The sequence below is a fragment of the Centruroides vittatus genome, unplaced genomic scaffold, assembly GCF_030686945.1.
Source record: "Centruroides vittatus isolate TY-2023 unplaced genomic scaffold, ASM3068694v2 contig_742, whole genome shotgun sequence".
In the NCBI taxonomy this organism is placed as follows: Eukaryota; Metazoa; Arthropoda; class Arachnida; order Scorpiones; family Buthidae; genus Centruroides; species Centruroides vittatus.
The window spans coordinates 881,719-894,623 of record NW_027122478.1 but is presented as its reverse complement, the minus strand read 5'-3'; the positions used below and the strand labels follow the sequence as shown (position 1 = coordinate 894,623).

The window sequence follows — 12,905 nt, the reverse complement described above, 5'->3', positions numbered from 1 at the left end:
ACTGTTCATAGACACCTACAACAAATCGGAAAAGTTTCAAAGCTAGGAAAATGGATACCACATGAACTGTCAATAGCTAACTGACAACAACGTGTAAACATTTGCACGTCTCTTTTATCCCGTATTGTTTTAGAACCTTTTCTTGGTAGGCTGGTTACTGGAGACGAAAAATGCATCCTATATAATAATGTGACGAGAAAAAGACAATGGACAGATCGCGACAAGCAGCCAAAATCGACTGCAAAAGGTGGGTTGCATCCAAAAAAAATTCTTTTGTCTGTTTGGTGGGATATGTCAGGTGTAATTCACTTTGAGCTGTTAGAACCTAATCAAACAATTACAGCTCAAATGTATTGTGAGCAATTAAAGTGTTTAAATGAAAAATTGAAAAAAAATCGACCATCGTTAGTGAACAGAAAGCAGGTTCTCTTGCAGCATAACAATGCCAGACCACACTCTGCAAAAATAACTGTACAGAAACTTGAAAGCTACAACTGGGAAATTTTACCTCATCCACCATATTTGCCAGATATTGCTCTTAGTGTTATCATCTTTTTTGCAGTTTGCAGAATTTTTTAAAAGGGAAAACTTTTGAGGATGAGAACAATGTAAAAAAAGCTATTTCTGAATATTTTAATTCAAAACCGAAATCATTTTACGAAGACGGGATTAAAAAGCTACCATCAAGATGGCAAGAAATTGTACAAAATAATGGTGAATACATTATAGATTGAAATAAAATTTAATTAAAATTTTTTGCTGCTTTTTTTATAGATAAAAATATGCATGAACTTATGGACTGATATAAGTATTTTACAAAAAAAATTCAATAATACGATACATTTTAAAATTTATAGTACTAACTATTTTATAATTTTTATTTAGCTGTTCCACTTCCACCTAGTCATAAATTGACAGCAAGTGAAGTATTTGATTCAAGGACAGGTAAACCACAAGTAGAAGTTTTAAAACAACATTTCATATTAGAAGGCAGATTGGAAGAAAGTTGTGCTTTACGCATTATCAATGAAGGTGCTGCAATTTTGAGAAAAGAGAGCACAATGCTTGACATTGATGCTCCAATAACAGGTAATTTTGAAACATTTGTAGTATGACACTATGATGTTTATATGACTGCTAGTTAATGTGTATACATTTAATCAAAATATAATAAACTTGTGGAATAAGAAACTTTTATTCGTGATTAAAATTATCATTATTAATATTCCATTCAATTTTATTGAGTATAATATGAATTTTAAGATGTTACCATTAAATTTTTATATTAGAAAAGCACTAGAAGAAATTACTTGGCATAAATATTAAATTCATTCATTGCAATTGATTTTTATCATTTTCCCAAAATCCCTATTCTAAGTTTTGCCTTAATTTTAGACTAAAATCTAATGGTACCTGAGAAAAAATTAAATAGGGGGTTTCATTGTAATTATAATACTATTAAATGTAACGATCAACCAATGCCGAATTATCAGACTAGCAAATGGCTATAGTAATATTAATAATTTAAGATAATTTGGTACTGGCGTTAGGCGCCATCTCTTGCTAAATTTAATAATTAGAATTTTAATTAAATAATTTAAATAAATTTAGGCCTAACTGGAAGAAAAGAAACGGCCCGAAGCGGGACTCGAACCCGCAACTTCTGCTATCCGTGCAGACATCTTACCAGTTACGCTACCCAGATCTTTGATCCGCTCTTTCCTTCCAGATGATATAAGATTACCGTACGACCGACGGTCATTACAACGCCGGCTGGGGACACATTAATTGCCCACGTTCTCCCAAAGGCACTCAACCGGCCATCGCAACCCCGGCAAGGCGTATATATATAAATAAACAACTACTAGCCTGTTATAGATAACGATCAACCAACGTTTCTTTTCTTCTAGTTAGGCCTAAATTTATTTAAATTATTTAATTAAAATTCTAATTATTAAATTTAGCAAGAGATGGCGCCTAACGCCTAACTCTAATACCAAATTATCTTAAATTATTAATATTACTATAGCCATTTGCTAGCCCGATAATTCGGCATTGGTTGATCATTATCTATAATGGGCTAGTAGTTGTTTATTTATACTATTAAATGTATTTGGTATAAAATTTTACACAAAGTAATTTTTAACTATTAACACTGAAAAATATTTTTTTAAATATACTTCTGATAAATGAATTAGTTTTTGTTACATTTTCTGTATCTTATAGCTACAGTTTTACTTTTTTTCTTAAAGAAAAGGTATTCTGAGCCTTAATTGCCAGTTACAACTTTGAAATTTAGACATTGTGTAATAACAGCTTTCAAATCAAAATCATTAAAAATATTGACTACCTGTTTTGTTAGGGAGTAGTCATCAATTATATATTATTACTTTGCAGTTATAAATAAATTTAAGAGTAAATAATAAAATTATTGATTTGCCTGGTCTTTTTTAGTATGTGGTGACATACATGGACAATTCTATGATTTAATGAAACTATTTGAAGTTGGTGGCCCACCTGCCTCTACAAGATATTTATTTCTTGGAGATTATGTAGATAGAGGTTATTTCAGCATAGAGGTAAATTATAATTATTTGAAATTTAAATGTTGCATAGATGCATGTGTGTGTGTGAAAAATTGTCATTACTTTTTTATTAATAACAAAAGACATTATTATATTTGTATTGTATACTCCAATATATAAGAAGAAAATGTGGAATAATCCTTGAATATTGCATTAAATATGTAGACTATTTTCTTTATTAAATACTCATATAAAAAATATCTTATACAATAAATTTTATAATTTTTATACAAAATCATAAATATAAAAATTACAGAATACAATGTGATAGTGTGATACCCAGAATATGGAAATACTCTAGATGTAACTAAGGAAAAGTATAAGATTCTGAGAGAGATGGGGATTTCAAGATTGTTGATTGCACTATACAATCTAGAGTTACAAGCATCATGGTTCTAAACATAATCATTCACAACCAAAGTTTCTACTACATCACTTCCTGTTATTTGTCACAATTACTGTCAAGAGTTATTTGGCTTCTATAAAACATTAAAAAGCATCAACCCTGTTTTAATTTTAAATTATTAATATTCCAGAGTAAAAGTTAACTGAATCTATTAGAATTAGAGTTTGTGAATGCCAGTTTCTTGCAAACTGTAGATTTAACTTTTGTTTTAATTCTAAACGTGATCACAGAGTATAGTTTTGAAAAATGTAGTCTGTAGAGATTATATATGCTGTTACATGTTTTTTCAGAATATTTTGTGTTATATTGAATTTAGGTTGGAAGGATCAGCTAGTCATATGATTTATTGGCTATTTTTATTTTCAAAATATTTTTCCATCATATAAATGAACTCTGTTTTTGCATTATGAAATTATTAAAGTTAGGATTAACTACATCTCTGTTAAGATATAAATGGAATTCCAGTATTTTGTGAACATATCATAAATCAGATATTCAGTTTTAAAGAAGTGGAGATCATAAATATGATCCATTTCTAAACCATTAAATTAAATGATTGGTTTATGATGGTTTCTTTCTTCTGATCCTCCATATTAAAATATGCTGAAATTTATTGTGAAAACCGAATCTAGAATTATCAGAAAAGTAAATATTTGCCCACTGATCTAGTGCTCAGATGCAACATTGGTAACTCTAATTTAACTAGATTCTTATTATAAAATATTACTTGGGCGTATTAATTCAGATATCTAATTGCCAGATTTATTGGTTATGGTACTAATTTAATTAATTAATATAATTTGTTATAAATTACAAATTACATAGATAGTTAATTAAATTAGTAGCTCAAACTTATGATAAATTCAACAATTAGATATTTGGTTTAATATTGATAAATTGGGCTGGGTGATAGATTATTTACTTGGATATATAACCTGAAGTGCCAAGCATAGAAATCCTAATGAAATTTTTGAAATACAGTTATCTTTATCATCCTGCAAATTATGCAAAATTTATAGTTAATATGCTGAATTTTCTATAGCTTATATTAGATGTGGCTAAATAGCAGTTATTGGGTGGTGTTATAAACTTTGAATGAGCTTAAAATAGATTATGAAACAGATATTATGACACTCTCCATGAAATATAAATTACACTAGTAAAGATATTAATGAGAACAGACATACTGTTGAGGATTTACTTGAGTTATTACTACTTGACCTTGGTTGATCTGGCAAAACTTAAACTGCCAGAAAATCTAATCTTCATACAAATATACTGTACATTCATAATAGACAATGAATAAAATGTGATTATTTTTATAATCATAATTTATTTATTTGTTTCATTTTGTATTTATTGCATTTCTCTATTAGAAGCCCATTAGGCTTAAACATTTTCCAAAACAAGGACTTCTGTTAAGATTATTATTTACAGTATATTAGGTGTGATAAACTACATATGAACTATGAAATATTTTTAAAACTTTTCTTTTCAGTTTTATATACAGATAGAGTGGTAATACAAATCACAAATTCTTAGAATATATAAATATATATGAGGAAGAGTCAAAAAGTAAGTTGCAGTTGGCAAGAACTTTTTGTTTATTTAGATCATCAATTCTCAACTGGGTTATGTGTTAGGTAGTTTAGAGTCACACAAAGAAAAATTAATAATGGCAGGTGTACTAAAAGAATATTCAAATTCTGCATTGTAGTCTTTTTCAATTTCACATAACTTGAATTCAGTAAATTGATCTTCTGAGTTTTAAATACATGTATACAATTTATTATTAGTTTCTTTTTTATTAACCAACTTCAAAGAGCAATGGTGTGGTATGTAGAAAAGTGGATAAAACACCAAACACTAAATATTGTACCTATACAGATAACCTTTTTAATCTTCATCAGTTCAGTGGCCCTGTGCACCTTCCTTGCCATGTCACTGCTATTTAATTAGAGTTGCAAAAATTTAAAATACAACTATATAAAGTACAAACATTTTTCTAACGTAAGGGGTACAATTTAGAAAAATGGGCTTCCAAGAGGTACACAAGTCAAAAAAGGTTGGGAACCACTGATTTAGATGATTTTTGTTTATTTTGTTATTTAGATGAAATTTGGTGGAAAATACTTTCAGCTACAAGGCATAGTAGATTTCTTGCGTGCTAGAGAGTTCTTGCCTAGCTGCAGAGTTTAGTCTGTTTTTAGTTATGAAAGATGTAGTGTCCAAATTGGAAGTCCATGCAGTAACTTGTTTTTTATGGCAAAAAGGTGTAACCCCACTGAAATTAAATGCCAGTTGAGGGAAGTGTATGGTGAGAAAGCACTTTTGCCCATGTAGTTGTAAAATGGTGCACATTGTTTGAGAATGGGCACACGAACTTTGATGACAATCATTGGCAGAAATGCTCATCAAATTCAACAATGAAACATTGAAGGGCAGTGTTGACTGCATTAATGAACTGATTTGTACAAACAAACAAACTATGATAAATGAGATTGCAAATGAATTGGAAGTTTTGCATGGAAGGTAATCTTCCATGCTCACTTCATCATCTCCATATCTCTGCAGTTTCGAAAGGTTTGTGCTTAATGGGTACATATCCTATTGACAGATCCTACATTACCTATGGGCTACATTACCTATGGGCTACATTACCTATTGACAGATGGCCTTAAGGGCAACACTTTCAAGCTCTCATGTTTTTTGGATGATTATTGCAGAGAAGGACAGGAATTGTTTGGACCAAATTGTGACCAGAGGCGAGATGTTGGTTCACTTCTCACTGGAACTGAAACAAACTTCACATGAGTGGAAACATTTCCTTTCTCCTCCTCCAAAAAAAATTCCAAACAGTTCTGCTGGAAAGGTGATGCTGATACTTTTCTTCAACAATCAAGGTGTTATGCATTTTTAATTCATGACAAAATGGACTACAGTTGTGGCCACATATTATCAAACTCTGAAGAGACTGAGAAAGGCAATTAAAGATCATTGGCCAAAAAAATTGTCAAAAGGCATTGTGCTTTTGCATGACAGTGCTACACCTCATTCAACAGGTATCACAAAGGCTACTAGAAAAATTCAAATGGACTGTATGGGAACATTCTCCCTATAGTACAGACCTTATATCTTGTGATTTTGTGTTTAGTCCCACAAAAAAAGGATTTTTTGAATCATTGGTATGAGTCCTGAAGACATCACAAATGCAATATGAGAATGGTTTATTGCATATTGGATGGGAATACTTCCAAGAAGGAATAGAAACACTCTTGCTGCACTAAGATAAATGTTTTTTGAATAAACTTGGTGATTATGTCAAAAAGAAGCACTTGGATTGTACATTCATACAAAAAGAAATTTTTGGACCATATGTCTCATACTTGTAATTTTCATATAAGTACAAGTTACTTTTTGACTCTCCATTGCCCTAGTGTGTGTGTATTGTGCTGGTCAAGTATCATGATGGACTATAGATATTGAAACAATATTTATTGGGCAAATAACATAGGACACAAGAGTAAAATTAAATTAACAGCTCTGTTCGACTATCAGAACATGCAAAAAATTAGTATTTTGTGCAGTCACCCTGAGCAGCAATAACAGCTGCCACATACTGGGGCATTGAATGAAAAAGGTTTTGGACGATTGTTTGGATTATGTCATACTATGCTGCTTTCGTGCGTTGCCAAAGTTCATTCAACATAACAGCAGGTGGTGTGTCAGTCACAGGACGATCATTTACCAAATATGTTCAATAGGTGATAAATAAGGAAAACAGGCAGGCCATGGAAGAACAGGAACCAGATAGGTATTGAAGAATTGTTGGACATTCTGTAAAATTTATGGTCACTCATTGTCCTGTTGAAAAATGGCCACCGGCAAACTCAAGATACAGGAAGTGAATAGAGTTCAAAATGCTGAAGATGTAGCTGGCTGTTGAGTATACTGTCAATGCATACTAGGCAGATGCAAGAATAGAAACTAGTAGTGTTTCAAACTGTAACATTAAGTGACAGACCAGTATGGCAATACAAAATGTAAGGGCCAGACACTCTCTTGCTGCAGTACTGCCAGACATGGAGTTAACCATCATGATGCTGTAGACAGAATCATGATTCATCAGAGAAGACAATGTTCTGCCATTCTTGGTTCTAGGTGTGGCATTCTACTTGCCATTTCAGCTGCATGTCTGTGGTGCAGAATTAAAGGCAACTGCAACAATGAACATTTGGCAAAACTTCCCCACTGCAGCAGGTGACGTTGGATGGTATGTGCTGACACAGGTTGTTGTGCAATGCACCTTAATTTTTGCATTGTGGCTGCTGATGTTGCAGTACAGCTGGTCATAGCCATATGCACTGTATGCCTGTCCTCTCGTACAGTGGTCTTACAAGGCTGCTGCAATTGTTTGTCTTTCAGCTTTTTTGCTAAATAACATGAATTATTTAGCAAAAAACTGCAATTTAATACAGATATGCCAATATCTGTATTAAACGTGAATTATTTAGCAAATTTTTCAAATCTGTATCTGGCCCACCCCAGAGACTAAACAGATAAAACCCCTGAACACTAGTAGTTGGTCATGAGTCAACGAATTGGCTGTATGGAGTTTTTTAGGTTTTATTCACATGTCTAACATTAAATAAGGGTCAGTTTCCTAAAGAAAGTTTCCTCAGAAAGCATTCCCTTTAGCAGATTGCCTATTTGTTACATTGCCTTACACCATCTCTGTAAAAATCTTCAGGTTGTTCTTGGAACTATTTTCTTGTAGTGGCTTGAACATTTTCTTACATGTGAATAAAATTGATATAAAAGCACTGTTGTGAGATCTAGTATTGTCGTGTTGCAGAACCATTGGCTTTGTCCATAAAGTCCCAGCACTATAAACTGTCACTAATCTTTCATAATTTTTTTTTTGAAGATACTTTTTATGGGTTAAAAATTTTATAACTGATCAATTGTTTCACATGCATCAACACAGTTGAAAAAGTATCAATCATTTTTAACACAACTAAATTCAAACTAGTTTTACTATGCATTAAAATAAAGCTAATGAAATAAAGAATCATTTATTGTCTAACTGCTTGTAGATAACGACAATTGTATGAAAACACTTGCATAGAGACGTTACTTAGTGAATGGCCTATATATGTATTATTGTGAGAAGATATTGTTAATGATTTTAAAATAAAATTTTTTCTTTAATTTTTAAAATCATAATTAATAAATAAAACTAAAATTTTTCACAACTTTATTATTGTTGCAGTGTGTGTTATATTTGTGGGCTTTGAAAATATGCCATCCAACTACTTTGTTTTTACTTAGAGGTAATCATGAATGCAGGCATCTAACTGAATATTTTACATTCAAGTTAGAAAGTAAGTAATTATTTGTTTTTTCAAAATTATATTTAAATGTATTTAGAATATATACATTCATTTAAATATATACATTTTAGAATAATATATTTTGTTCTTATTTTTGTTTTTCTTTTCATTGTTACAAAATTTCAAAAAAAATTTATCCTTATTATTACATTCTCACATTTACACACCAGAAAAATAAAAATTAGCTAAAATTTTGAGTACCTTGAAAAACCAGAAACAACCTGGAATTTCATTACTATAATTTTTTTTTATTTTAAAATGAAAATTATTTAAATTGAATTGTTAAATGTAGATTTATTTTTTATTAGAATACAAATTTTTATAAAAGGAACAAAATGTTATTAAATGTTAATTGTTGAAGACTTGTTCATCCACAAGAACATTTACTTTTAATTGCATATTTTTCATTTGTTTGTTTGAATATAGTAATAAAATGCTTTACTGTAAATTTTCAAATTGAATATATAGTAGCCCCTCATTATAACGTGGATTTGGATATATCATGTTTTTTTTTTTGTCCTCAAATTTTAAAAGCACTTGTGTCAATAAACTTTAAAATATCAGTTGTCATTGAATTTCTTTTTTGCAGTGAAATTATTTTATTCCTACCATTGTCCCTGAATTACCACTGCAGATGAAACAATAAATTTGTCAAGATCTAAATAAGCAAAACCAGTGGACTGATCAATTATCATTTATGTTGATTTACCATTTGATATTAAAAGTTGTTTATTTATTGGTTTTAAGTACTATCTCATTTACAAGTGTCTGTGAATTCAAAATTTTGTACCTTTATATGAATTGACTTAATATTGTCAATTCACATAAAGTGTGACATTTTGAATTCACTGTGTAATGTGTAAGAAAAAGAATTATTTCTGAAGGGAAAGTTCTAAAATTTTTATACAGTAGTAACTTTACTTTTTAGAGAATTTTTACTCTGTGATTTTATAGAGTTTGATAATTATTATATGTTCAATATTTATTTTTTAAATTTTCAATTACTGTATTTATAATTTTTATTGAAAAGTATAAATTACACAAATTTTTAATAAGCAATTTATTATGAAATATAGTACTGTATAATAAAATTACAACTGATATTTTGTTTTTATATAGACAGTGTTTGTTTTTAAATGTCATTGTTAAATAAACAATAATGCTAAATGAGTGTTTGTGGTAAACATCAATTAATATGATATAACTATGAATAAAATTCAGTATTATAAAACTAATCTTATTTTATATCAGAAACACTTGTTGATGAAAGAATAGAGATACCATAGCATGTGTCATCTGTTTACTATAAGTCCAGAATTTTTAGTACTCTGTTATATGCTTATTTTTGTCTCCCAACAAGAGAGATATAACAAGGGGCTACTGTTTTAAAAACATTTTCATAAATATGAAATGTATTTATTTTGTACAATGACTAATAGATCATTGCAAATTTGAAAGATTATTTTTATAAAACATTTACTGTATTTTCGCAGATTGACTGGCATACCACATAACCGGGAGAGACCAGCATGCTGGGAACCCAGAGTTACTGGTATGTCAGTTAAACTGCAACTAAAAAATAAAATTAATCAGATCTAAAAAACTAATTGTTAAATAAATGTTAAGTAAAACATTCTTTCCTGTAAAATAAAATATCATTGTAATTTGACTGACTTAAAATCTGGAAGAGAATTTTCATTTACAGGACAATAAAACAATTAATTAATGGGTTATTGACAGTAGTAGTAGTGGTGGTGGTAGTAGTTAGTCAGTGTGGGCTGCATTGACAATCTAGCCTGAACTTAGAAATAACATCTTTGTCTCAAATTTCACACAAAGGGGATAATTTGAGATAATTTTTAGTGAGTTTCTGAAATTTGATGTGTTTATTTTTGCATGTTTGGATTGAATTATAATAAAAGAAAAATAAGAAAAGCACTTTTGGTATTCCATGAGTATTTTACATTGCCAGAAAGAGGATAAAATGCAGAAATTTAATGTAATGCTGACATGAAACTGTCAAAAATGAGTTTTTTTTCATGCATCCTCTAAAAAGGGATGTATAACCTCACTTAAACTCGCTTGTCAGTTTTTACTGTATGGAAATATCTGATTTTATGGTCTCCCTGTATAGACTGACATGCCAGAAAATCTGCAAAAATATGGTATTAAGACAAATATATGTTTTTTTACTGATTTAATAGTAGTAAATATTGTATATATAGGTTTAGATTTAATAACACTAACATCAGCTCTTTTCACAATTCATTGCATCATGTATGCAATGGCTAAATTCACTTTCGGATCTGTTGGTTTCAGAATTATAAGAAAAAATTCATTCTTTTAGATGATTGTGTAAGTCTGCTCATAATAGCAGTTAAAATTCCTGATGGTCATGAATATCATAAAAGTCATAAGTTTTGTTAACCGATTAGGAATATTTTATACCAGTAATATACCAAACAGAAATTACACTTTACTCAGCATTCAGCATTAGCTATTGATAGCCATTTTGTATCCATATATCAGGTACAAAATTGTTTAACACTTTGAAAATTGCTTGATATTTGCAAGTATCTTCTAATAAAATTCCTGTAGTAATTTTTTATGTATTTAATAGGCTAATTTAGGAGTCTTCAGGTCATTAACCCTTTCCCGGCCAGGGTACCGATCTATCATTACCCTAATTGTTTAGCAAAAAGGCCAGGGTAATGATTGATCGTTACCCTGTTAACAATCGATTTTTATAAAATTTATCGACAACAGATGTCAGCACTTGACGGCAACGTCTTGTTTATCGTCTGTTTCACATATTTTTGTCCAGGTGGTGTTTTGTTGACTTAAAAAATTTTAATTATCGGTTTTTTTTTTCTTAATTTTTCATTTTCTGATAAGTTTTTATTTCATTTTTAGCATATTCATGCAATAATGTTACTATAATAAGTTCATTAATGCTATAATAAGTTTATTCAGCTATAATATGTTAATGCATTATAAATATTCAAGTTATGACCTTCAGTTCTAATATTTTATATATTTTTTTAATTTTTAATTTTTTTTTTAAATCTAAAATATCAGCAAATGTTACATCTATTGCTACTGGTAATCATATGTTTATTACAAAAATATATAATCTTGTTTGATATGAAATGAATAAAGTATATTAGTTCATTATATTAGTTGAAAGCAGAATAAAGTTTAGATTTCAAACAAATGTTTGATATAATGTGCAATAATTTCACAATGAATAAACGTACATGCATAAATGTTATATCAAATTGTACAGAACAATATTTTGTGTCATTCTGGCTCAGTGACAATAAGAATGAAGTAAATCGTAACGATGGTGGACTTCACGCCGATCTCTTTCATAAGCAAGAAACGAGAAAATTCACATCCAGGCGTCAAGTGTTAACGAATATCGCTATAATCACTAGCGCTTTCGACGAAACTATTTTCGTCTTCCTCAGGTGGATAAAGACGGATAAAATCCTCTTTCGAATCAAAAAATTTTTGAAATGCAAAAACCGCTTTAGAACTTTGGAACACACTCACCGATGGAACAGAGCGAGAAGAAATTTAAATGTGCGCGCGTGGTGACGTAGTGCATGCGTTATAAATTACTGAAATGTGGAGCTAGAGGTGTTGTTTTAATCTGTTATATAAGTTAACCCACATAACAGGCAAATCAAGCGTGGGCGTGTTGCATGGATTTAGTGCAGCGGTAAGAAAGGCCTCTCAAATGAACACGATGCTCCTGTTATTACAATGCCTGAGCATCATCACCTGGTCCCATAGTGGGGTGTATGGGTGCTGTAACACCATTCTTGCTAGTTCGGTGTCTGCTTTGCCTGCCCTGATGGAAAGTTGGTGTTCGGAAATACGACAGGCCAACATTCTGGTTGTCGCACCAACGTAGTGGGGAAAATACCGGAAGCAATATTTTCCAATGGGATGGAGTAAATTCCAGACCTCTCTAGTACGGAGGTAGCATCCCTGTCGTTGCACAGTAGCCTCCTAAGATTTGGCCGTGAGGAGTGTGTTCCAAAGTTCTAAAGCGGTTTTTGCATTTCGAAAATTTTTTGATTCGAAAGAGGATTTTATCCGTCTTTATCCACCTGAGGAAGACGAAAATAGTTTCGTCGAAAGCGCTAGTGATTATAGCGTATTCTTTAACACTTAACGCCTGGATGTGAATTTTCTCGTTTCTTGCTTAAGAATGAAGTAACCAGACAATGTTAATTTTGACAAAAAGTAACAAATTTTCAACTTTGAATGTCAGTTATCATATATTTTTTTTTTTTTTTTCTCATAAATTTTTCAAACAAACTTTATTGAAAATTGTCCTATTTAAAACTAACTATATTGATAAATATATGCGATTTTTTTCATATGAATAAAGTAATAATTTAATTTTTGGGGAATTTTTAAAATAATATTGCCTGCTATTTTGCCCTTGGCCATTTTACAAAATAAGGGGGCGTGGCAAACGGCAGGCTAAGGGTTAACATAATAAAGTTC

The 12,905-nt window shown here is 30.5% G+C and overlaps 1 protein-coding gene across 1 annotated transcript in view; it reads left to right on the top strand.

Moving 5' to 3' along the window:
* The window catches only part of LOC136981053 (serine/threonine-protein phosphatase 2B catalytic subunit 2-like), a 129,702-nt gene that overhangs the window by 33,487 nt on the left and 83,310 nt on the right, over nt 1-12,905 (top strand). The window contains exons 2-4 of the mRNA XM_067277329.1: nt 886-1,089; nt 2,455-2,579; nt 8,264-8,375. Of these exons, the coding sequence (XP_067133430.1) occupies nt 886-1,089; nt 2,455-2,579; nt 8,264-8,375 (441 nt within the window). The remainder of the gene's footprint in view (nt 1-885; nt 1,090-2,454; nt 2,580-8,263; nt 8,376-12,905) is intronic.